Source organism: Notothenia rossii (genome assembly GCF_949606895.1).
Source record: "Notothenia rossii genome assembly, chromosome: 4".
Taxonomy (NCBI): Eukaryota; Metazoa; Chordata; class Actinopteri; order Perciformes; family Nototheniidae; genus Notothenia; species Notothenia rossii.
Window position 1 is genome coordinate 24,265,206 of NC_136902.1, and position 27,228 is coordinate 24,292,433.

At 39.1% G+C, this 27,228-nt stretch overlaps 2 protein-coding genes across 9 annotated transcripts in view; one reads left to right on the plus strand and one right to left on the minus strand.

The window, feature by feature from the left end:
- Positions 1-21,381, plus strand: part of LOC307038179 (TOX high mobility group box family member 2-like) — a 108,828-nt gene extending 87,447 nt beyond the window's left edge. For 7 of the 8 annotated variants that reach the window (XM_079679501.1, XM_079679497.1, XM_079679499.1 and 4 more), the window contains 5 exons: positions 13,116-13,346; positions 15,662-15,742; positions 17,665-18,051; positions 18,662-18,801; positions 19,726-21,381. In XM_079679501.1, the coding sequence (XP_079535627.1) occupies positions 13,116-13,346; positions 15,662-15,742; positions 17,665-18,051; positions 18,662-18,801; positions 19,726-19,759 (873 nt within the window). In that variant the 3' untranslated portion in view covers positions 19,760-21,381. The remainder of the gene's footprint in view (positions 1-13,115; positions 13,347-15,661; positions 15,743-17,664; positions 18,052-18,661; positions 18,802-19,725) is intronic. The other variant, XM_079679496.1, reaches the window with a different exon arrangement.
- Positions 21,382-24,231: 2,850 nt separating this feature from the next.
- The window catches only part of LOC307036986 (large neutral amino acids transporter small subunit 1-like), a 12,438-nt gene continuing 9,441 nt past the window's right edge, over positions 24,232-27,228 (minus strand). Inside the window, exons 10-11 of the mRNA XM_079677679.1 lie at positions 26,511-26,685; positions 24,232-26,241 (exon numbers count right to left, since the gene is read on the minus strand). Of these exons, the coding sequence (XP_079533805.1) occupies positions 26,165-26,241; positions 26,511-26,685 (252 nt within the window). The 3' untranslated portion in view covers positions 24,232-26,164. The remainder of the gene's footprint in view (positions 26,242-26,510; positions 26,686-27,228) is intronic.

Here is a 27,228-nt window from a genome sequence, read left to right on the forward strand (position 1 = left end):
GAGAGGGAGTGCCTGCTTCTTAAACAGCTTTTGTTTCACCTTTGCAATTATTTATTTTCAAATAGCCCTTCAGGGTAATGTTCCATTTTCTTATTTCACACCCCCTTTTCTCATAAATGAACCGTCATTGCAATAAATCACGGCACAAACAGAGACTTGCACACACTGTGAAAGGTCCAGAGATTTATGTAACACATTCATGTTTCCCACTTCCACATTTTAGTACTACTCTAGCAGAGCCTGGCTAATAATAGCCGCTATTAATATTTCTTGTTGCCTAGCAACCCCAGCAAGTAATAGCTTACTCTGGAAAAATAGATGACCGATAAGGAAGAAGGAGGGGGTTGGCGGGGCTTGGAGTGGGGGGATTCAATTCATTTATTATCTCCTGGGACAAGAGGAGCTTATTTCTGAGGCTGCGGAATAGGAAAGTAGGCTGTATATTGAGAAATATTTTAAAGCAATTGGAGATGACGTTATTTTCATTTTGGTTCCATTAGGGATGTTTCATTTGATGATTCCCCAACAAAGTCAATTAACCATAATTTCATACTGATAAAAGTATAATAAGGAAGATTGAATGTATGCTTGCTGACTGCTTAAACAATAAAAGGGAGGATGGAAATAGGCTCTCAGTGTAACATGGGTCAGTAATGAACAGGAAGCCTTCACCTTTGTTGTATTGTATTAACAAAAACCTTTCAGCAAACCCACAAAATTGGAGGAGATGTAAAAACCAAAACCCTAATCATTCGACAGTCTTCTTTTACCGTTGCTGAAGGAGCAAATAAAAAGTCAACAGCGTTACCTTAAGGATACACTCCTCTTCAATAAAAGCTCTCCTTCAGAGCGCATATAAACCTCCTACAAGCACAAGCTCAGCTGGAGCAACAGATACGCTTCATCTCAAGGGATGTTGTTGCTGGTTTTTGTACAACATTTAGCCCGAGGCTAAAGCTCTGTAAACTTCTCCCTGCTTTGGGATTTTCTTTTTCAGCGCACATCGATTCTACAGCAAACACAGTTAAATCATTACAGCAGTGAGAGCAGCAGATTGACCATCATCTTCATGCTGCATACTGTACGCGCATGATTTTGCATTAGTTTGTCTTGATAGCTTAAGAGTCTGTAATTTCTGCTCATTCAGAGCTCGCTTTATAATAATCTGATTATTTCTGCCATGCAGAACAGCATATGTCTCTGCAAGAGCCCTGTTTTTTTCCAGATACATTTATTCTGTCTGACATCCTCCTCTTTTCCATCTAATTATGAGTCTACAGGCAGCACAAATATTATCTGGTGTATCAAAAAGATGTGTAACGGAAGATAAAACGGGTGTCAAATACATAGATATAGTGTTAAGCAAATTCCAGAGCTTGAACGTTTGATGAAAATGGAGGTTTGAGTTTTTATTTTCATTTTCAATTGAAAGCACAGGCACTTTGTTCAGGTGTAGGGTTTGATCCTTTCTGCTGCATGGGTGTATTGTCTTAACTGACAGTTTTGAACCTTTTCTCAGACTTGAAATTGCACCATTTACAACACTCCGACAAGCAAAAGGATCAACATCAGCGTTATAAAAGAGAGAGCTCTCAATCAGAAATGTTTACATTCTCTGAACCCCTCCCCACAACGCTGACCTGTACTCTGTCAGCTCAAGGAAGAAAGGGCCACGTCTTGAATGACTGGACCGCGAAATGTAACATGCCTTCGTGCGAATGCTCATCGTGGAGGAGAAGATCCCTATCTCACTCTTAGCTGTCAGCGTTTCTGCCACCACGACGCTCAGGGAAGAGGTGGCACCCAGGGGTCTCATGTTCAACAAGCCCCCTGATGGTTCAGGTCTGACTGAGGTTTTAGCCTGGAGGAGATGCAAGCAAGATCGAGCGCTTTGAAAAAATAAAGGGGGAGGGACACTCACCATAAGATGGTAATGAAGGGTCGTGGAGGAGTTTGCAGAATGGCCCCAACATGGAGCTTTGAGGGGCGCCAGCACGTTTAAATATTGAAACGGAGCAGTAGACCCTGTCTCATTACCGGTGTAATGAGGCTGTTTCGGGAGGAGGAAAGCCCCTGCTGTCAAAAAAGCAGCTGCCAGTTTTACAAGTTTATGTCACACACTCAGTCAGATGACTCCTGGTGGGGAGTTTTCAGTTTTGTTAAACATGTGGTTACAGATTAATGTGTTTGACAAGATGTGTGACAATCTATCAACAGTCCATTTTTAACGTTTAGCATTAACATTTTTGGGGTGTTTTCTTTTAACATGTTATCGATTTATGTTGCACTTTATTGTACATTTGTCTAGCAATTTTAGCATTTCTTTTCTGGCCACCTGATGGAAATATGTGTAATAATCACTCTCTTTTAACGCTGAATCATATTCAATCATCCCCGAAAAAATATGTGGGTGTTTGGTTGCTATATTTGTTACTTTCCTTGGTAAGTGCTAACTTCAAATTACTGTTGGGGATGAGTTTGTACGATACGTACGGTTTGTCAGAGCAGTTTTCCTGAAAACTATACTGCCGCTGAAAACAGGGTTAACAAAAGTCACATTTTTCAAACAATACATTTTCAGGATGTAAAACAAAAACAAAAATAGATTGAAATGCTGCAGATCTCTTGGTTGTATAGCAAATATTTATTAAGTGGGGCTCCAACTTTAGAAAACAAAACTGACCTCAAAACAGCCTATAAATAAGTCACGACGCAGAAATACTGAGTATATTATTAAGCGCAGTTGTGCCCATTACAGTGTGCTTGCACTGTGTATGTGTTTGCCTTCATTTCCAGGATCAGTCTTCAGTCACTGATTGCTACAAGGTTATGTGAGCTTGACTTCATTTAATCTGCGAAAGGAAATTCATTTTGCATCACTTGGCATTTAGGACATAGACAGCGGGGGGAAAGGCCATAACCATTTTAATGCAGCAACACAAAAACGATATTGACAGCTGTGTTTATCGACAGCGCAGGGATAGTTAGATAGAGGCCAATTCAAGCTATTAAAAAGATCAGAGTAAGCCTATCCACATTGTACACAAACCTGTGAAAAATATTGAAATGAAAATGCAGTGAAAGCAAACGGGTGAAAAATAAAAAAGTGATCACAGTTAAATCAAGTGACCTACTATCCTACTATCTAATCAGAAGAACTGCCTTAAAATAAACTTTATCTAAAAGAAAGAAATGTCACTGAAAATTGCAGTTTGACTTGACTTCACATGCTCACTGCAGCTGGATTACTTGTTTTTTAAATTGAAACAGCAATCTTTTTTTTCCACTGTAGGTTTTAGACATATCTCATATGACCCGCTTGCTCTGCTGCCTTTCACTGGGATAGATATGACATCTTGGTGACGTTCCCAGATAAATCACTTTTTGTAACAGTAGAAATGTTTTCTGTTGTGGCTTTTCATTTCACAAAAAGACAGATGCCCTTCAGTGCTACACTACACAACAGGGGTGAACAATGTGTCTTGTAGTCGTCAAGAGAAATGACAGCAAGATAATTGGTAGGGCACTCCCGTTTCATTTAAACCGAAACAAATAGGCTTCCAAAGAGAATTGTGCCTTAAAAAAGTAACGCTTTGTTTTGTGCAGCTTATTATGCGGGCTCCGGAGTGAAGTAATGAAGAGGAGTATTAACAGATTGAGCATTAAAAACAAATGCACATTCATTGCCGTTCATGAATATTCATGCCGCTAATTCAAATAACCTTAGGCGACTGTTACGACTAATGAATATTTAAAACAGCTCGGTCACAGAGATTTGAACATTGCATTACAGCTGACTTTTTGAGATCATCTTGTACAAGGGTAAACAATTAGGAAAGGCAAAAACAGATTTTAGTGGTGATCAAAATACATCTGGAAAACAATATCTCATGTTGTCACATTAGTTGCGGGACATTGACGCTCTAAAGGAAACCATAGCTACATGCGAGAGGACAACGAGGGGGGAAGAGTTGCCCATAATCATAACTATTATTAGATTAATCAATTAGTAAGTTCACTGAATATTAATCAACAATTATTTAGAAAATCTAAATAATTTATGAAGTTAAAATACAAAATAATTGCCATTAGGTTCAGCTTCAGAAATTGTAAGAATATGCTGCTTTATCTCAGCTTTTTATGATTTTGAATTAATAACCTTTAAGATTTAACAGATGGGTAGAAATGCATTTGTCACTTTTAAATTTTTTGTAGACGACAATTTAAAAAACGTAATAAAAAATAAAAAGATTTCAAGCTGGAGACCTAATCAAATGTTACATCAGGAAGGTTTGAACAGTCGGAAAGGAAATGCAGCTAAAGAACGGCACAGACTGCTACTCGCCCTCCGAGGGACCTGGGGGGCGACGAGACATGTTTACATTTAGCACGCTGGTGTTAAAACAGCCCGACACCCGTAAACGCTGCGAGAAGGAGAATCCCGTACTGCCCACTTAAAAGGAGGCCTCGGCTGCTTCCTTTGAGGGATCAGCGTGGTGACTCGTCCTCCTCGCCACCACCGCAACGCTAATTAGGCCCACCACAAAGCCAGCCTGTGGGGATAATGTCCCATTATTAGAATCATTTGTTTCAATTAACCGCTCTGTGATTCTACAATAGCACGCTGCGGCCCAGTGCAAAGAAACCATTACTCTCGCCCAAGGAACTACTGAGGTTTAGGACAAGAGTGTTTGTAAGATGGTTACGGATACCTACTCCTGCCGGCTGTGGTGCTGCCTAACTCCAAATACTGCCCAGTCACACAATTGTTTCTGCACGGAATGGAGCAAAAAAGTGCCTGTTAATTTGTTTTAAACAGCTCTAAGAGAATGGTTTGGGGATTTTTGTTGAGTGTAATTCACTTTAGAACTGGATAACACATTTCCCTTAAGCTATAGGCTGTTCCCTTTAACATACTGAGACCATTGTGGTGCGCTGAATTACTATTCTGCTACTGTATACTTACTCTATACTGCATCCCTAGTCATTTTTAGACCGCAGTGAGGGAACATCCGGCGGTTTCTGAATTTCCTCTCCTTTTTTCTCTTCATGCATTTCTCTTGTAACTCTAAAATGCTTGTGAAAGATGTGAGGAGTTTTACTCATTTATTTTCCTCACATCAGTGGATAAAGACAACACATTGCCTTGACAACATTCCCCCCCCCCTCCTCGATCCGAGACTTAGGAAACAACAATTAATCTCGAGCCTTTGTGTCCGCCAACAAGCGCCCCTTGATAATAGCAGTTTGTACTGTCTGTGCACCAGCATACTGCTTTCTGTTGGTCACAGCTGGAGGCTGAGTGAGCCGACTGGTTGCAGGTTGCATAAGGCACGACTACCAGAGAGAATATGACTGTGATTTGTTGCCTGATGTAAGAGGAATAACATCAGGGAAAGTATTTTGTATCAATGGCTTTGATGTTAGTTCTTCTTCAAGCAGCAAAAAAACATTGTGTCGACAAAAATTAACTTATTTTTCAAAAACATCACTCTTCCCTGATCATTTGCATATTGTTGTTAGCAGCTGCGGGCTTCTTTGTAAACCACCCTAATGTTTTTGGACACTGAACAGCAGTGGTACAAAGAGGAGTATCATCTCTAAATGCTCCTGAATACAATATTTTAGAACACTTTTAGGTCCTTTCAATTTTAGATAATGGAAACTTCGATTGTTACCAAGAGGTTGCTGCCCTGTGATGCCTCTGTTGCCAGGCTCTCTCATTGGCTTTCTCCCCCCGCTGCGCAGATGTTTACAAAGAGACATCACCAGCTCACATTAAAGGGTTCAAGTTGTCCCCTCGGGCTGTTGCTATGGAAATAACCCTGCTATTGGTCGCTCATTCATGTTTGATTAATTGTTTTCCCCTTTCTGTGCTGTTGCCTCTACAAAGACCTCATCACAGGAACATTTCATCTTGAAAACAAACAATAGAAAAAGATGAATATGTCCAAATCTCTTTTATTTAGACACTGAGATATTCTCTCCTCCTGCTCTGTGGACATTTTGTGAAAAATATGTGGTGATAAAAGCCTTAGAAATTATATAAGTGTTTTATTAATGTTAATAAAGCATTGCCTGTGAAGCCATACAATCATAAATCCTTTTTTATTTTGTTTCCCAGACCTACCTGGATTGAAGATAAGCATTTTGCCTTTCCCCCCTCTTAAATTGCACAGTGCAGTGCTGAGCTACAGCAACCCACTGGGGCCAATTAGGATGCCAGCAGAGCCAGGAAGTGCATAGCAGATGCTTTTGCCACTATTTATTAAAATCCAATCTGCGGGGGCCCCTCCAACAGCTCGTTAAACTACCGTTAATCTAATTAGCTCTCACTTGCCACTGTTTTCACCACATTACCAAATACAAGGGCCTCGACTTTGCAATTTAGGCTGATTAAGTAGGTCCAGTGCTGTTAGGCAGGGCTCAAAGGGAGGAGCTCCTTAGAGCTGTCAGTCATTTCCCAGAGTCAAGAAAATCATGCTGCTTAGTTCAGCAACGGCTTTGGGCATGAGTTTAAATCAAGATATCTGCCATAGGAATATTGGTAGAAATCAAATCCACATTGCCTGCTCAGTAGTGCGAGCCCACATGTTTGAAAACACTAATGAAATACTCCACATCATAAAACCCTTGTATATTTGTACTGGCACCAGAACTGGATACAAATTCCATAATGGGCTCTTTATGGATCAGGTCTATACGATTCCCACTGATGTCCTTTCATGTCTTTTAGATCACAATCATGAATCTGCACTTCCGGTTCATTATTGTTTGGTCCGGGCTGTATTTTATTTGATGAGTGCTGCACTCTGGACAAGGGCCTGGTTTTACTCAGAGATCTGTGCGGCGGCTTTGACATGCCGTCCTGCTCATTGCTTACAGATGGGCCGTCTGACATGGAGCTGTAATCGCTTCCAGATGAGTCGGGCATGGTATATATATTCTAAGATGTATTTTAATCCATCAAGCCTTCATGGTGAACTAGATGATGGGAATACACAAAGGTAAAGGGATTGTAAAACAATTGACAGGTAGTGCAAATGTGAAATGTAACTTTTAGTTGATCTTGACTTTCACACATTCAAACAATTTAAAAAAGGATCTTGTATTTGGATCTCCATCCATGACGTGTACAGGCAAGTCTTAGTTTAAAGAAAGTCGAATCATTCGGATCTCAAACAGCTTTGTTTACGTTCTCATCTTGCCTGCCAACATTTTGTAAGGCCACAATCTTGACAGCATTACACACAGGGGCACTTTGAAATGTGATGTGAAACCTATATCCAAATAACAACGAAATGCATCACATAAAATCCAAAATGTAAGCCCATATGATCCCATACCCTAATTATGGAAACTTAACAAAGACTTGCTTACTCTATTTCAAAACCCACTGCAGCATGTATTCTCTGCTGCTCTCAAATCATCAGATTATAGTCAGGTTGAGAGTTGTTTAATGCTTTTCAAATATATGATGTTGGAAAAACTTTGGATAGTTTTCGTCGTTGATCATACATTTTTGTTATCGCTGCATCCAGAAAATGCAGCTAACAAATGGGGGGGTTATTCAGTCGACAAACATGCTTTTACATTTTTAAACCTGCTGACTTTGTAGCCACTCATAAAAGGCATGTGCCACAGTAACTCTGTGCTCGGATGTTTTTGTTGCACTACACAACCTGCAAGTTAGAGCCGGTGGTACAAATTGCAGAAAAATTATATATGGCATCTTGAAATTACATTATTCTCACTGCTGCTTCTCTAACCATTGCCATTTATCTATTTATAAACCCACAAAGGCTTAGAGTCTGTAACAGCTGCACTAAGCCGTGCTTCTCTCCAGTATTCTGGTGCGGAGAGGTCCGTGTTCGCGCTGTCGAAGAGATTTATTCCACTGCATTACATAAACATTTTTTAGGAATGTAAAAATCACTCAGAGGGAATGTTGGACTTTGACATTTTTAATCAGGTGCATCAAAACAGTGCTCAAAACCTAACTTTGATGTTTTTAACAGAAAATGCGGTCTGTAAAAGCCTCTTACGCTGTGTCTGAATCTCTAATTCACTCATTGTTCACTACCTGTATTTTTAAACACTCATCTGTTACCTCGGCAGTGAGATGTAAATTGAGATATGTTATTAATCACGACCTTGGTTCATCACTGACAGGTGTAGTGTCTGATGACTGTAATTTTTGCATCATTGCATTGTGGGATTCTTTGCAGCAAGTAACATTACATAGAAACATTTGTTTCTTCTTATTGTGGGGATAGCATTATAAAGACCATTCATTTAGATATAGCCTTTAATAGAAAATAAGTCCTTTCTGACAAAGCCATATACTTTAATCAAAGCCAAATAACTATTTTTATTCAAAATACACTGCATCTTGTAGGCTTCTGCCATGCCTCTTTAAATGAAGACTTTAAAAAGTTCAACATTTAAGGAGTTCAATACCGAGAAAAAACTCATTATTCGAAAAGTCCCCTAGTTAAAACTACTTTTACTAGCTTCTTTCCAAGTCACTCCTTGATCAAAGATGACTTCAATACCAATCTTTGATTGATGTTCTTGAACTGCAGTTTTAAAGAGCCACTTCTGTATCACAGTCGGTGCTGAGTAGTACTTGTTCTTGTACTTGCTCATTCCTCAGGCCAGTGCACATTGACACATTATTCTGCAAATACTAGCATGTAAAAGTGGGTTTGTCTTGTACTCTCTGTTGATGTGTGCACACTTACTCCTACCACAGAGTATACAACACACTGAGAGCAACTGTGTGTTTGAATATTCCCATATCACAGTTGTTTGGCTTGATATCCACAGAAGTGTTATAGACTTTGGAAGTGGATGGCATTCAGATTTGATTCAGTGTCGCGCTCTGCATCGTGTGTTGGTGTAATGACCATCACTGTAAAGAGAGAGTGTATCTGTGCATCACCTCTGAGTAGTTCCTGTTTGTTTTTATGGCCTTTTGAAATCAATACACCATGCACCACTTTCCACTTTGCTGCTCAGAGTACATGATGGTGATGGTGATGATGATACATATATTCAAGAGGCGGTGATTGGACAAACAATTTTATACTCTCCCATACTATTACCTGATTTTATTGTCTAATTTTCATGTCTCTTAAACCTTTGTCGGTTTCTGCGTTTGTGCCCGTCCTTCTTTTTGTTATCAACACTCTTTTCTCTACATCACTTCACCTCCCCTCCTCCTTTTATCAACTCTGTCTCTACATCAACTCTGTCTCTCTTTCCCTTTTAATCCCACACCATCCACTCCTCCCTCTCTCTCTGTTTCTCTCTCTCCTGTTTTGATAGTGACGCAGTTATCAGGCTGTCAATTCTAATCTTGTCTTGCCAGTGCAGTGCTGTCCATTCAGAATTACAGCTACCCCCTCCTCCCTATCTGTCTCCCCACATCCGCCGCCACCCCTCAGACAACAGAAATGCTGATGGGATGGGCAAGCTAAGGCTGACACTATAGTTTAGTCTTTTGCTAGAAACCTGTGTACAAAATACTTTTAGAATGTGCTGCTCTGTACAGGACAGGGTGCTCTTACAACACCTCTGTGCTTTTTTTGGCTGTCACATTGTGGTCTTTATAATAAAGCTGAAGTGAATTTGTTCTTCAGCCTCAGTATCAATCAGGCATTGTCTCCTCTGTTGGAGAAGAACAAAAAAATCGAATTGCGTAAATAATACTGTTTTAAAAAAATGCCAAGCACCAAATATTATGCTTAGATTCCCACTATTGTTTTATTTTAATTGGTCAAATTAAAATGTTCCTGATATAGATGTACAATTGTATTTAGGCACAATTATTTCATGGACTGTGTATGTTTGGACAGAATTAAACATTTGAAAAATGTGGATTATATTATTGTTTTGCACATAAAGTAATGTTGTTTTTTATCTGAAAAGACGCTTCATATCATCATCATTCCCTGATGAGAAGTATAGGCTTGATAATGCATTCTTATTGGCAAGATATCACCCAAAATATGCTATAGTTAAATTAGAGCAAGATAGTTCAAGAAGAAGAGATTGACCTGAAGCAGAACTCTGCACATGTTCACTGCAGTTTATGTTACTGAAATGAAATACTGAATTCTAATTATGATGAAGGGATATATCTGCATTTCTGACACAAATGTGTGATATAATGAAAATAGAGACAAACTTGCAGGAGAGACTCCTTCTGATTAATCAGGACACCTTAATGAGGAGAAAATACTTATAACCAACATAGCTTAAACATGTAAACCAGGCTGGGTTTTGCAGGATATTCATAAGTTTTCCAATAATATTGATCTCTGCCCAAAGGTATACAAATGACTCCATGTCAAATCTGGGTACCTCAAGCAAAACAAGATTTATTCAGAAGATAAATGTCCAATAGTCTCAAATATGCATGTTAAATGTCAAGATCCAGTGTCAGCACATCAGAATCAAAGGGTTACTTTACAGACTGATTTTGCTTCAGCAGTCACACTGGGAGAAATCCATCGTGGAAGAAGACCAGATACCAATCTCTCCTGTGACAGTATCAGAAAATAGACCAGAATGCAGTGCAGCCACAAGATGTTGCGTTATGAATAAGGGATGTGACTCTTCTCAACTGACAACAACAGATGTCATAATCATTATTGTTCTCTGTACCATCCTACAGAACACAATGAGAATAAGCTTGATGCTGTATAGTGGATATGTGGTGGGTATTTGTTTATCAATCATCAGTCATTTGTAAAGCCAACAACTAAAACCACTGTGGTAAATAATATGAATAATAGATTATTTTTAATTGGCCTTTTTTGCATTGAGTCTGCCACCCGCTCTTAGATTCTTTTGTTCTTCTTCTGGGAATTGAAGGAAACAAATGACAGCCCTTTAGGTTGATGAGATAGGTTAATAAAACAATTTGTTCAGATTAAAAATCCTAAATTGTTAATGTCCCAACACGGTATCTCAGGATGGATTTCTCCTGTAACACTTTTATACTGCAGTGGATGGAGATTAGGTGTACTCCTTTAAGATGTGCTGTATCTGTATTCGTTTCAGCCTTTCAGTTGCTGGCCTCCTATCATTTCCCAATATGAACCTCGCACAATAAGGGAGGAAAATAAATAAAGAAATTAAATAATATGCCCGAGCTGTTTTATGCCATTGCTCTATGTGAATTCTCCTGCAAATTATTTGGCCTTCTTTTTTTCTATTTTGTCATTCCATTAGCTCTACCTTCAGTGTATTCTATTTTCACTTCAAAGGCTTGAGTGGAACAGATGTCGTTTCAAATGCCTGTCTTCTGCCTCATTGCCTAAAAGTGAGGGATGATTATTTTTTTATGAAACCAGGCGTACTAACAAAAAAATGAATATTACCTGTAAGCTGTGAAATAGACAAGCAATACTTTCGCATCACCCTGAATGAGAACATCTATTCTCTCCCGCGCAGCACAAAAGCCATTTTGAAGCCTTTCTTCAGTTACCAAATGTGCTCCTGGACCTTGAATTTTGATTAGTTAATTTCATGCTGTGCAGAATACATTGTGTTGTTTGGCTGCAATTGCTTAGCTGAAACAATGCGATTTTCAAAGGCAGTCATTTCCTGCTTTCCAATTGACAGTTAAAGGGAAAAGCATGGCTGTTGCTTAATCCCAATGATAAGTATGCATTAGATGGATGTGAACGTCTTTAAATGTCCTCAAGTTTCTGTTTGATACTTGCACAGGGACAAATCTTTTTCATGGTTTGTTCTCCCCCCTGCTGAGTTTTAACACTGAAACGCAGGATCAGTAGAATATGAAAGGGAATGTTCAAAGCTGTTTAAAATGTCTAAAATGCAACCTGATGAAATAGGACCTTAGGCTGGGAGAAGGGCTTCTTTTGCCCAAAATAGGCGTTCATTCTCATTTCACTCAAAGCAACATTTGTTACTCTCCATAACCCCTCACCCGTAAATAGTGCACATAAACATTCTTAATTTGACATAATACCAATGTATCATTATATATTCAGTATGTCATGATATCTTCTATTATATGGATGGAAATTGGATTGTTATTTCCTGCCTTTATAGCAACCCAGAAATCAGGTTAACGGATGTTCCACGTATACTAATGACAACATCAAGCCGTCACTTCTTCCTCACCATCCTCCCTCAGCTTCACCTTTTCTCTCTCTTTCTCCTTATCTTCCTCTCTGTCGCTCCCCACTCCCTTCCTCTCTCTCCTTCTCCCGTGCTTGATGTGTTCTCTCCTCAGCAAAGGAGGCAATTTCCATATAGAATCACAACCAGGATCAGGTGACCTGGATTTGACTCCCCGTCAAAGCCCTGCACGGAAAATGAAATTGTATTCATGTGTATTGGATCGAGTACATCACACAGATGTGAGCAGCTGCCTCCTGAAAGTGTAGCCAAATCGCAGTGTGGAATTGTTGACAAACCAACCGGGTACATTCTAAAAATATATAGATTTAATCCTTTTCTTTATGGTTTCCTTCGAAAATGGACTTTAATGTTTTGTTATCTACATGAAAGAGAAAAGACAATGATTGAAAGAAAATCTGAAAATATCCGTGAATCCAGCGTCTGATAAAGTGATACCAATGTGAGATTTTAATTAGCCTTGGACTCTTTCTCCCTACCCCATGTTTGGACCGTTTCTCTTCAACTACACCTCCCTTTCCCCCTCCAACACCCCAGAGGCTAACCTGTCTCACTGACGTTCTGTTAGTCTTCATTCAGCCATGTCCGTAAATTGATCTGTTTTCTCTTCTCCGAACAAGCTGCTTTTCGCAGAACTCTGCTGCTTTCACCCTCTCCTCAACGTTAATTGAATGTCCTATTCTGCTATTTCAATGATGCTGAGCGACATGTGCAAAGTGTTTAATGCTGAAGGTTTTTTAAACGTATATTTAACCTTGCAAAAATCGTATCCAATCAATGAATCATGCCTTTAAATATCCTGCATACTGAAAGTCTAATCATGCTTCATTCTGTAGCAGCTGCACCTAAAGAGTACATTTCTGTCTTATGAGCACCAATGTCTTTGTTACTTTTTCTCTCGTCTTACCCTTCCTCTCTTTCCTTCTTTCTAACCATAGATAAACAGTGAGAAGCGGGCCTCAGCAGAAATGATGAAGCCCAAACCCAAACCTCAAAAGAAGAAGAAGAAGAAGGACCCCAACGAGCCACAGAAACCTGTGTCTGCTTACGCGCTCTTCTTCAGAGACACCCAGGCGGCCATCAAGGGCTCAAACCCCAACGCCACTTTCGGGGATGTCTCCAAGATTGTGGCTTCCATGTGGGACAGCCTGGGAGAGGAACAGAAGCAGGTACAAAACATGCAGGTTTTTTGGTATCTGAAACAATAAAGTGGATCAAAATTGATGACAGCCATACGCTATCATTAACTATTACAGACAAGCCCAAAAGGACGTTTTAAGCCAAAGATTCAACTTTCACCTCCACATGTGACACTTCTTTTTACAAATATACTCAAATGTACACCGCCTCATGCACACATTCTGGTCTAACCAGTAGATGGCATGTGTGCCACAGCAGCCTTTCCTTGGCTTATGTGCTGTGTAATTAGCAGAACATTGCTGTGAGATACAGCTCACCTTAATGAGCTAGTTCTTCTCTTTCTAAAGATAATCCATCCGTTTATCCCCACTCCCCTGACTCTCATAAAAATGATTTTCTTGCTAAATTTAATTCAAGCACAGAGAGGAGGGGAAGGTTGTGTATTCTGTGAAACGGCAGACGTAAAACAATCTGAGACATTTTACAAGCAACAAATAGTCACTATGGGAGAAATATAGAACACACTTTGGGGAGGATTTCAGGAGACTACTGATATTTTAGGCAGTGGGTAGATTTACTCACATCAACATGCTAGTGCACACCTACAAAAGCAAACAATCACATATGAAAACAAGAAGAAAAACACAAACTCTCATCAGTGGTCTTGTTTCAAAATGCAAAGAGTTTCCTCTGAGTTTTTCTAAGCAGCTTAATTTGCATTAAAAACTAAAAAGGATTTTCCAAAATGATATGGAAATAGTGAACATCCTTTGTGCCATACCAAACTCCCACAAAGCTCCAGGCCCAGGTATGGTCCACACTTTGTGTTTCCCTTCCTCCTCAATAGCTGATGCCTCCAGACCATGCATCTTCATTGGCCCGCTGACAAGCAGGGATGTGTGAAGTTCTCATTTCCACTCTCTTTATTTATATCTCTCGCCTGCTATTTTGATCCTGCCTAGAATACAGAATTAGTGATCCCCCCCTCACCATTGTCATGGCCTTGGATTTAGCTGAAGGGCATCTTGGCTATCCAGGAAGAGTAGTCTATTGTTTTTGTAGCTATTTAATGTCAACTCCAGCTCAGCAGTTAAAATTAAGGAAATTATGACGAGTTACAGGAGGTCATGGTGTTTTAAGATCCAAGAGAAACAAGAGTTTATAGCTTCTCTGGCTATCAGCAATTCTCTTGGGATGAGGAAGGTTTATTTTTAACAAAGGATACTGTGTAAAGACAGTATTCCACTATATTCCGTATATTTAAACCATATTTTCCAAATTGCATCTTATGGAGCTTAGCTTTTCTGGCAGACACACCAAGCACATAAAATAGGCGTGAAACTAAATTTGTTCGTAGTACCAAGTAACAAAAGCTGGCATTATCAATTTAGCAATTACTGTCTTTTATAAGATACTTTCATACATTTGAGTTTTACCAGTTTTGCCCTCTTTAATTAAGCAAAAGGTATTAAGGCAAAGCTTCCTTTGCCAAAGTAAGGCTTAGCAGAAATAAACAAATGTGTGAAAGTATAAAGTACTGATCAAATAATCTATTTTGGGATCAGCACTAGGGCTTTCTTGTAATTTCCAGCCCTACAGGAATGCAAAATTTGCTTTACTACTGACAAAACCCACTTTTCTCTCGCTTTTGCTTTGTATACTAGACATCATTTTGCATATAGCCCTTATAGCTAATAGCCCCATTTTGAAACACTTGACATCCTACACTGACAATACCTGGAAAAAATACCTGCATGCAAAACTGCACATCCATATAAGCCCACATTCTTATGCAAACACACTCTAACACAGCATCAGCAGTTAGTGGTATGACAAAAGAGGTTCCTATATCAGACTAACAATATGGAAGGCATTTTCGAACAAAACTCATATACAGGCAGGAATAGCATCCTAATGTGCCAAATGACAACAGCCATTCTAGAGTATCACTAATGTCAGTATGCTGATAGGAGCGTTATTGTCGTGCTAAAGAGAGAAAGGGAGGAGGGAGGGGAGGAAAGGGAGAAAGTTCCAGTTCATTTCTCTAGGTGGATTGGAATGGAAATGATGTGTTGCTACGATAGATGGAGACACATTGAGATGAGGGAGTTTTAGTGCTGTGATGAGGAAATGGAGGTGTTCTGTTCCATTGGTTCTGATGGAAAGGGAAACATTAAGGGTGTGTGTGTGTGTGTATGTGTGTGTGATGTGTTTAAGAAAGTGTTAGATAAAAAGTATGTGTGTGTGCTTTGAGAGACATGTGTGTCTGCACATTTATGAGCATGTCAACCTCTCCTCTCACCCGAAGCCCATCGTTTTGATTTTTTTCTCTCTCTCTTCACAGGCGTACAAGAGGAAAACCGAGGCGGCTAAGAAAGAGTACCTGAAAGCCTTGGCCGCGTACCGAGCCAGTCTGGTTTCCAAGGTAACGCTTATGACACACAGACCCTGGCTAAAACTGGTGATGGATTGGTTTGAAAATCCCTGCTAATGGGCTGGGCGGGGCTTCCATGGGATGAGGTGGAGGTGGTGGGGAGGGGAGGGGAGGGGGGGTGGAACTTGATGCAAAAGAGCAGGCCCTATTTGGAACAATACCTGATTTCCATAGGGTGCAGATGTTGGGGGTTGGGGATTGTAGTTGGTATGGTGATGTAGTTGGGGGAGGGGTCAGAACAAGCATATGGCCAACACATCTAGGAAAGGTTGAGGGTAGAAAATTCTTTTCACCCTCACAGGCTATTCATAATATCAGGTTGTTTATATGTATCATTAGAAAATTCAAACCCTGAATGGATCTTGCACTAACAGACACCTGTGTCATGTGTTGGATCATCGATTTCCTCCATCTCATCATCTACAACAGGAAGTACATCCGAATGAATGCAAGCAATCATAGGCTTTTCTGCCGTTTCCTCTGCTGACACCGTCCTGCTAATTTAGATCTATGACATCCCTTTTTCTTCAAGTGAATGATGGCGTCTTGTATGCACCAGCATAGTAGCACTGGGAATATAGAAAGGCAAGGAGGAGGGCTTTGGATTGCATTGTTTAGTGCCGTCTTGTATTAACAGCACACAATGTAGTGAGGGGAAGATTCCTTTTGTCATTCCATTTGTTCTGCAGGCAAACAGCCTCATTTCTCTGCCTGTGATCATCCCGTGCGTGTGTGTGTGTGTGTGTGTGTGTGTGTGTGTGTGTGTGTGTGTGTGTGTGTGTGTGTGTGTGTGTGTGTGTGTGTGTGTGTGTGTGTGTGTGTGTGTGTGTGTGTGTGTGTGTGTGTGTGTGTGTGTGTGTGTGTGTGTGTGTGTGTGTGTGTGTGTGTGTGTGTGTGCACGTGTGTGTGTGTGTGTGTGTGTGTGTGTGTGTGTGTGTGTGTGTGTGTGTGTGTGTGTGTGTGTGTGTGTGTGTGTGTGTGTGTGTGTGTGTGTGTGTGTGTGTGTGTGTGTGTGTGTGGGTGTGTGTGTGTGTGTGTGTCCTTTTCCCATCTATCTGTCAAGGTGTCTATTGATCATTACCCCAGCCCTAGCCCTATTCATACAAATGGGCTCCATTACGTTCTAATCAACACTGATGGCTGGAGATGAGCAATCTGACATCTTATCATAGGGTCCTGTAGAGGGTGGGACTGGTGGAGTAGGGGGGTATGTTGTAGGTGCTGCACCTGCTCAAAGTGGTACTGTCCAAAAACAAGTTAAAGGTCAAGTTTGGGTGATTTTGGTGATGTTTGGGGTTTTCTTTTAAAGCACACCTTTGTGTTATACTCATATATTTCTCAAATATAACGATTTGTCATTATAACATTTGACTGTTTATCATTTTAAAGGAAAAGTTGAACATTTTGAGAAATGACTTTCTTGCAGAGTTAGATAGGAATATTTTAACCACTTTCATGTTGGTTTGTTACATATGAAGCTGAAGCCGAAAGACTGTTAGCTTAGCTTAGCAAAAATACAGGGAACGGGATAAAGCTTGCCGGACTCTGTTGATCTTTTTCTCTAACTGTCAGCAAGAAAGTGAATCAGCCAATTTCCCAGTCTAACAAAAAGTAAGGGCAGAAAAAAATTCCTTGGTTATCCATGCTGCTGTTGTAGCAAATACACTTTAGTTGTCAACTGATATAACTACAGTAAAGTCAGCAGCGAAGCTTCCTTTAAATATGCAGGGCTACATTTGTTTTAATAGCAGCATCCATTACACTTAAAAAAAAAAAAGGTGTAATGGATGCCTCTATTAAAAAACTAAAGCGTAGATGTTTTGTGATCCAAGCTTGATAAATAATAATGAATGTGATTTACATTTTTATTATTGAAAGGGATCTTAATAACATTCCGTTTTTATCATCCACAGACATACAATGATCCTGAACCAAAAAGTGCCCAGCAGACCAGCCAGTCCTCCCACATGCTGCCCCCGAAGCAGCCCCTGTACAGTGTGCCCCCCCAGCCCACCTCACCCTACCTGGGCCCGCCGGGCTCCTTCCCCCTGTCAGACCTCCAGAGCTACGCAGGGCCCCCCCGCCACACCCTGGCCCAGACCCTCAGCCAGTCCCAGATGCTGCGCCCCAGCATGAGTGCCTCTCCCCCATCTCCCTTCCAGATCAGCCCACCTCTGCACCCCCACGCCCAACTCTCCCTGCATCAGAGCTCCCTGCTCAATCAGCCAATCCGCATGCAGCAGTCGCAGCCAATCATCTCACACCAAATGGGGCTGCATTCCCCTCCTCTTGGCCAACAGGTTGGTGTGGCCATTATCAAAATGAAAAAAATTGAAACATGGATGTGATGAAGCACATCTGCTAAAGTGCAGAATGTACCTGATCACCTGAAATGAAATTAACTTTTATTTCTTAATTATTGCTATTTACCTATAATCATTCAAAAATATGTATCCTTTGTTTTCTGTTTTGTTTTTTATGTCATACTCTAAAGCCTTATTTTTGTATTTATTGTTTGTATCAGAAAGAAATGAGAAAAAACTCAATTTTATAAAATTGTACTGTATAACAAGCCTCAGTCATGCATGAAGCAGTGAAGAGGGACAAAGGAGTCTGACAAAAATATATTTGTTACATATGTTTTACTTATTCAGTGAGAAACAACCCAAATACTGTGTCAACTACCCTTCCTCTCTGAGTCTATAATCTCGATTCCAGCAGGAGGTTGTAAGCAAATATAAGATTAAATGGACAGCCTGTTTCATACTCACTAAACTCAAAATCAACTGATACAGACCATTGACAACATTTGGCCTTATACAGTCTCATGCCTCAGCAAACTCTAATGGCTGGCAATCTCAAAGCTGGAAGGATTTAACCATTTCTTCCCCACTCTTATCCAATCCACAGGGATTCTCCCATATTCAGGCTGATTACCAGAACAGTGTCGGGGGCTCACAGTCTCCAGGGGCCCCTAACCCGGTGCATGGCCAGAACCCTGACTGGGACAGCGAGTACTGCAACAGGGACTGTGGACCCAACCACTGCGGGTGAGCTCATCACAGTGTGTGGTACTTATGAATGATGTAAAATGGAGATGATAGTGAAGAAGAGATAACATTAAGGTAGCCATGAAAAGATGGTCCAGAATAAATCAAATGCAGGACATTTGATTATTGAGAATATTAAGTAGTTGTCTGACAGTTACTCATTTTCCAAATGAGCTGCTCTAAACCACTTCACACTCAGACAGTATTAATCATAAACGGTGATTTCTCTGCTAACGAAAAGCCTCCTCTCGAAATTCAAATGAGTAATGCAGCGGTAGAACAATGCTATTTCCGAGCTTGGAAAAAAGTGTGACATCCAATTAAGTTTCCCTGTGTTTCGCTCAGCACACGTTGCCTTATTGAATCAAGCTATTCAAGCAGGTACAAGATGAATGCTATTTTCTCTCGCACCTGAAACTGGTGTTTCTATTCCGAGAGGCAGCAGTGCTGGAAGTCAGTATCTCCTGTGTTTAGAGCTGATTCATCTGTATGTCAAATGAGATCACGCCTGGGTCAAATCATGTTTGATGCTCTTTGAAGTCGATTGAGTCTTTGCTTAAACCTTTTCCCTCAGTGTCAGATCATAGGAGTTTGTAGTTTTGGAGCGTTCTGAATTATTTCCAGTGTGTCAGTTAAGATAACTGTAGAACAGACTCTGTATTTGACATTTTGAGTACGAAGTCAACTGCAAATTCTGACTTTTGTAGTTTTCTTTATACTAATTGATGTCTCCTGTTAGTCGACAGCTTTTATGTTTTTGAGCTTCTTTCTTAGCCCTGTCTTTCTTGAATTCGATTTCATCATTTCACTGGGATTTCCTGGTGAGATGATGAAATCAAATATAGGATAAACAGAAATACAACTAGTCGATCATTGTTTTCACTTGTATCCAGACATACATTAATACAGTTTCTTCTCCTCCAGCAGTGGTCGGGACAAGCCTCTCTACCTCACTTGAAGTTGAAAGACCTCCAAATGTCAGACTCCAGGGAGCTTTCCACCATAACAACGTCATCGATGTATCTGCTTCTACACCATTTCCTTTTTCTTTTTTTTTCTTTTTGTGACGGATTTTGAAAATCCCAAAGACTGCTACAGTAACATCACCTATTTGCCAAGCACTTAGATCGGCCAGAAGCCTGGGGCACTTCTCTTGCTTTTTTCTTTTTTTGTTGCTTTTTTACTTATCAGTGAACTTTCCGGTTTTTGCGAGGGCAGTAAGCTTTAAGCTCATGCCAACATACTGGAAATGAAGACCTCATTCTGTTTTGAATTTTTTTAAAGATGCTCTCTTTCTTCTTCACTCCATTACTCTGTGTTTGCCATGGACTGGCCTCAATGGGGAGATGAAATGCTCTAAGCATACTCAAAGCATAGGGGTCTCGGGTAGAAAAGCTAATACAGGAATATAGAATATAGTCGCCTCAGCAGGGGTGGATGTACTTCAGGACAGACTGAAACACCCCGACTGAGTAAAAGCAAAGTGAAATTATAATGAAGATAGTCACTTACACTTAAGACATTTGTAAATCATCCTCGCCCCTATTAAAGGACTCCCTCTTTTCCTTTCTTTCTCACAGAGTGATTGTAAACATCACCAAAATGGATCCCTCTTATGTGTGTATTTAGCTGCAGTCCCTTGCTTTCTTTTGTTTTAAACATTATTTGTGTTTGGTTATGTGATTTTCTTGCAGGTGGATTCAGTGAGGGAATACACACACTAAAAGTTGTGTTGAAACTGTGTTCACTGGTCTTGTTTCTCTCCAAACGAGAGAGAAATGCAGAGACTGTAAAATTCTCCATTTCCTTCTTAACTGGTGAAGCTCTGATAGAGAGTGTCACTCTCTTCACATGGCCTCAGGACGTTACAGAACTGTAGGGGTCAAAGGTCGATACCTCTCCTTTTAGCTCCTCCTACTCTTGGTCAATAAGGACCGCCCCCACCTGTAACCCTGTCCACCTACCCGTAGTCCTGACACCACTTGTACAGGTGAATACAAAAAAAAGTTGCTTAAATGTGAAATGTTACTAAAGAAAAAAAAAACATAACAGTGGGTTTTAAAGTTTTTGACTAGTTTTATTAGGTGTTTTAGAATTGTGTTGAACTCATCTTTATAATTTTTTGTGAAGAAAAAAAATTCTGAAAATATTTTGTTTTTTCACTGTAGCAGGATTTGCGTTTCGGAGGAACATTCATGGGAGTAGATATTTTAAGTTTGTGTATAAACCTGCCAAATGTACTTCTTTAATTTGTAAAAAGCCAGTGATGAGAGAACCCATTTTGTTTTGTTGAATATCATATGTTTTACAATATGGTCATTCTATTTAATTTGGTTGCAGGTTTCACATCTATTTATGAATGATATGAAGTAACATTTTTGGCTTATTTTGATCAGGGTGCATTATTATTATTATTATTATTATTATTATTGATCAAACAACATAATTATTAGAATAATAAATATTTTTTCAGAAATTGTTATTGGTGCAGGACCAGTGTACCAGCATTAGATTCATTTTGTGTCACAAATACTTCTTTTGTTTTCTTTTGTCTGTAATAAAATGTTTAAAGTGGAGAAAGGAATGTGAGTGTCTCTAGTTTTTTATCATTTGGTTTCTGACTCCGAACACATTCATTAGTTATATGATAAGTAGCACCCAATAGCTGCACTAGCCTGCATATGTCTGACGGTAATAAGGAGAATTATCTTTGATGCTGTACAAAAGTTAATGTGACCGCTGTTGCTTGGAGTTGAGGGCTTCCATATCTTTATTAAACTCTAACCTTTCCACAGTTTACTCTTTTTTTCTTTTCATAAAACCAGACATGATCAATAAAGTATATCAAGCAAACATTTTTAGCCCGCTGGTTGTGTTTTCTGGTAAAGGTGTGAGGATGAAACTCAGCATTGATGCCGCAGTACACGGCCTTTCAGAGTACTACCTGAGAAGAAAAATAGGACTGCATTTTACTTATGAATTTCACACTTGGATTAAAGGTAGAATAGAAATGGAATCTATCATCCCTCCACCCCTCTCTTTTGCTCTCCACCCTCCCTCTTCCCTCTCCCATCTCTCTCTCACTCAGCCTCTCTCTCTTTCCCTCTCTCTCACTTTCTCCTTGATGATGACGCAGTGCCCCCTAGAGTTTATTAGGAAAACCTACCACATCGTTTTTCATTTCCAAACTGCAAAGAATCACTCTGTTTCAGCTCACTGACTTACTCGTTTTATAATACTGATATGCTTTAATGACAATAAAATAAATCAAAGGTTCTTCAATCGTCATAACTATACTTATACAACAGCTGTACAATTCCTGTGCAGGTTTCAGATGTGAATGTATTACTTTTTAGGTACCCTTTAAGTACCCTTCAATTGGATTTAAGCTGCAGGATATACTTTTAATGCCAAAGCATGGAGAGGAAAACTAAAAATATTGTTTCATATAGCTTTAAAGCTCGATGTTTTATGAAGACTGTAACGGCTGACTGATGCAGTGAGGACTGGACTGGGCCGCTCCTCTTGTCCTTCTGATGCTCCTCTGTCGCCATCTGCTGGTGACGTGCAGTCCTAGTGGTGAATCACTCCACATGCCACATTTTTTTCGACAAGCTTTACTATATTGTTTTTTTCATTTCGTTTAGACATACTATGCTGTTCATTTTTATGGCATTCTATATGTTGTTGTTTCTGATATTATGAATATTTTTATACTATGACTTATTTTCGACATACTATGACTTTTTTCAGATATTTTCAACATACTATATACTATGACTTTTTTTCAACATAGTACACTGTTTTATTTTATTAGATTTCTTCGACATACGTATTACTTTTTTCTGATACTTTCGACATGCTATACTATGTTTTTTGTTTTTTTTGACATACTATGACCTTTTTTCGACATATTATACTTTGACTTTTTTCTGATATTCTCGACATACTATGTTGGATTTTTGCAGAAGTTTTGACATACTATACTTTTTTATATATATATATTTTCCACATACTATACTATGACCTTTTTTCATATTTCGACATGCTGTGACTTTTTTCCAACATACTATAACTTTTCTTCTGACATTTCTGATATATTATGACTTTTTTTCGAGATACTATATATTATGATCTATTTCTACATACTATACAATTGATTTGTTCTCAGATTACTTCGACATTCTATACTATGACTTTTTTCAGATTACTTCGAAGTATGACTTTTTTCAGATTTTTCAATATACTATACTATGACTTTTTTCTATACTAGAAAATGTTTTATATTTTCGACATACTATACCATGACTTTTTCCGACATACTATACTATTTCTTTTTTTCATACTATATTGTCACTTTTTTCTGACATTTTCGACATACTATACTTTGACATGTTTCAGATTTTTCTACATATTATGGTTTTTTTTTTCATATTTCCGACATGTACCTACTTTATTAATCCCTTACAGGGACATTTCTTTCTCCACTCTGTTGTGTTTACACACATTACACACACAGGGGAGGATATACATGCACAACCACATGCAGATAGGAGAGGTGGCAGAGCAGAGAGGCTGCCAGATACCCGGAGCCAAGGGAGCAGATCGAGGCTAGGTGCTTTGCTCAAGGGCACCTCGGAAGTGGCCTTGGAGGTGAACTGGCACCTCTCCAGCTACCAGCTCACTCCATATGTTTTGGTCCGATCGGGACGTGAAACGGCGACCCTTCGGTTCCAAGACCAGGTCCCTACGCACTGAGCCTACGACCTTTTTTCGAAATTCTATATTATATAGCGTTACTTTTTTTTGGTACATTATACTGTGTCATTTTTTTCAGATTTGTCAACATAATACTTCCAATTGCATATTTTAGCATGCCATAAAAACTGCCATAGTTTGGTATTCCAAGTCAATTCTCTTTTTGATGCCTTTAATTTTTGCAGAAGGCATCAGTATACACTATACAGTACGTCACTTGTGCAATATTAGCTCCTTGCCTGTCCAATCTGCCATCTCTAATATTGTCTCTATCAGTACTGCTACTGGTTTTATCAGTAGCCATTGGACCATCTCATTTCCTTTTCAGACGGAAATGAACTCTCCTTACAGCACAGGCATTGGCAGCACCATTGTCTGAAAGCATATAAACAAGACACGACATACAACAGAGGACAGAGCATTTCATACAGACCACTACCCAAACACTTGATGGCTGAGATGATACAGCTGCTTTACGACATTCTGAGTAAAATCATGCTTGTGAAACATCCCCATTTGTTTAAAGGCTCTCTCGTGTCGTGGGATTGCTTGTTCTCGGCTGGGGCTGGCCTTGTTGTTAACTGATGCAAGTTTATAAGGGCTCTTCATTTATGCAACAGTGAAGAACCTTCTTAGGAAACTTTCATTTTGGCTCAACAAAACACCAACAACTTTGAACAAAAATATTTTTATTGTTACAGGCACCGCCAAGGTCACTGACATACAACACTTGCAAAAAATGAAATTTTTTAGATACAAAATTTGCTATACTAGTCTTTTCTCCATAACATTTGCATTAGGTGTATACATTTAAAGGACTTAATTATACAAACAGTACCACTTTGTACGTCGAGATACAGTATGTTTTGCTTGACATGAAATATATGATGTGGTCTTTATAAACAATTTTTTCATTCAATCAATGATAAAATATGTGTTTCATAGGTTGTAATAAAGGGCACATAAATAATTAATTCTTGAACTATTGTGCTGTTTACTGTTGTGCTATCTAACAGTTAAACATTGATAAATTGTATAGTGGAAAAGGTGCAACGTGTTCCCAAATGTTCAATAAACTTTCCCATCAACTTTTCTTTAGCTCTAGCAGACTACACGTTCTTCCTTCTACCTTTATGTATGATGATGTATATCCATGGTGGTATTTTTTTATTTCGATTGATATTTGTCCACTTTGTTGTGCTGCCTTGCTCCAAATTCCCTTTACTAACACAATGATCTTTGAGGGAGTGCTTGTGTTTCTCAAAAGAGAAACACAACATTTTATCTGTCAATTAAAATGTTGGAGACTATTTCCGAAAGCTTTACCTAAAATGTATTTTGGAGGAATGGCACATGTCTTTTTGTTGGGCGTCTTCAATCAGTATGAATTATTATTAACAATTTTGGTAGATGTAATGGCAAAACCCAGACTTTGTGATGTTAAAGTGGAATCTCTATTATAAGCTTTTCCCAACAAACAAAACCTCCATATATTTTCCTCTGGTATCTTAAGTAGAGTTGAAAAGTGCTTTCAATAATTTGGGGAAAACCTCAAATGTTCAGTTAAAAAGTAAGAATTTATCAGTAAAATATAAAGGCAAAACTGATGTCACTTAATTTGCAACATTCATTCTGGTCTTATAGTAACAATAAAACATAACAAATGGAATATCAGCACCGACATAGCCGGCACAGATCATAGATACAAGCAATACAAAACACAAAAACTACAATGGTGCTTTTTAAATACAACCAAAATGACATCTATGCAGGTCATTAGTTTCTTATAATGCCACAGCTGCTGGTATCCACAGTCATTTCATCAAATATCGTCACATACAGTACAGAGCGTTGACTCGGGCAAACAGACCTACTTCACAGCAACACATCTCCAGGAAACATGACATATACACAGTTTTAACTCACTTTAGCTTGCGCTTTTACATGGTGTTGTGACTTCATTTATCAAATGAATACAAAAACATACAAATATTGGAATCATGAAAACAAATATTAGTAGTCTATGAGTATAATGTAATAAGTGCTATGCTTGTTAATGATTTCCTCTTCCAACCCTGACCCTATTTTTATACTGTCCACTGTACGTTTCTAAGGAAAGGTCTTTTTACTGCAAATTAGTCCACTAGAAGAAAGTATTTACTAACAATTAACTTGTAAGTTTTAGGCCACCAGAGTGAATTGTTTGGAGCTTCAAACGCACGCATTAAATTATGTGTCTGCAACACTTACTCAGCTCTCCATTAACTTTCTAACTAATGCATTCCTGTTCTAGCATTTTAGGAAATCCTTTCAAATTTAGAGGAAAGGCAAGTGGGAAATGTCACAGTCTGACATATATTTTTCCAATTTTGCAGTGTAATCAAAATATGTTGGTTACTCTGAAGGTTAAATAAGAGCATACGTAAACACTCCGTCATTTTCCAGCCTGCATTTGCACATTACAAATGTGTTCCACAGCTCCCTGCCTGGATAGTTCAAGTTTCACAAAAAAACTGCGTTAGCCAAATCACAAACGAATGAATGTAAACATATGAAGGATGTTCAGATGATAATATTGACAGTCAGTCCTTCAGTGTGTCCAGCGTTATTCAGCCGCCTCATGCTGCTCCCTCTCCTCAGGAACAGCCATGAAGATCTTCTGACAGAACATGGTGAAGATTTCTGAGGAGAAACAACTCATCACATCAGTTGTTTTCTCTTGATAGGTTACTGCAGGTTGAATATTGTCAGATTTGTATTAAACATTAGATTAACACCTTTGTTGGAGTTCTTCACACAGATTATACAAACAAAACAAATGTATCAGTGCCCACAGCTGCACTCGAGCAAATATTCTCACATGAATTTCACAACAAACAGTGGAAGCTTCTCCGGCCTTGCCTGAACAAATACACAAAGACTGTATTACAAAAAACACATCTCTCACTCACCCGACATCTTCTTGATCACATGGGGTTTTTTCCACTTGTAGCCCAGTAGGTACGCCGGGATGCCTGTGAGAATAATGCCGGTGCCTATCAGGCACTCAAAGGGAGCCGCCCAGAAGGACACCGAGATCATGAAGACACAGCCCAGAACGAAGGTCACAGGAATGAAAAGATAAACCTGAGAAAAGAGGATATGACAGATGTAGGTATGTGTTCCTGTTAGACAAGAGGAGGGTAGAAAAAAATACTGATGTTTGACAAAAATGACTACATTTAAGAGAACTCATCTTCTAGAATGTATTATTGACAAATGTAAGGTAATGTGACTTCATACCAGGGACGTGCACAGACATTTGGAGAGGTTATTGCTCTAAACCTTAAAAAGGGCATTCCCCCCGAAAAAAAACATAAGACCTTTTGAAAATTCTAACATTTTTTTAATGTAAAAGGCTCATGAAATAAAAACACAACAATGTCATTGCAAGTGACACTCAGTTGACTTTTATGTCCAACTGCTAAATTCGTTATTCAGGCACATTTTTAACATCTAATGTTAGTAACTATTAAAGAAAAAATGGGGACAATTCTGTTTTAATGTAGTTTGACAATTGTAACTGCTGTGCAGACATAGGCCTACTGATAAAATAGGGCTTCTAACTAATTACCTTAAATAAACTAAATAATTAATTAAACCAGTTCAATACGCATTATTCTAATTCTT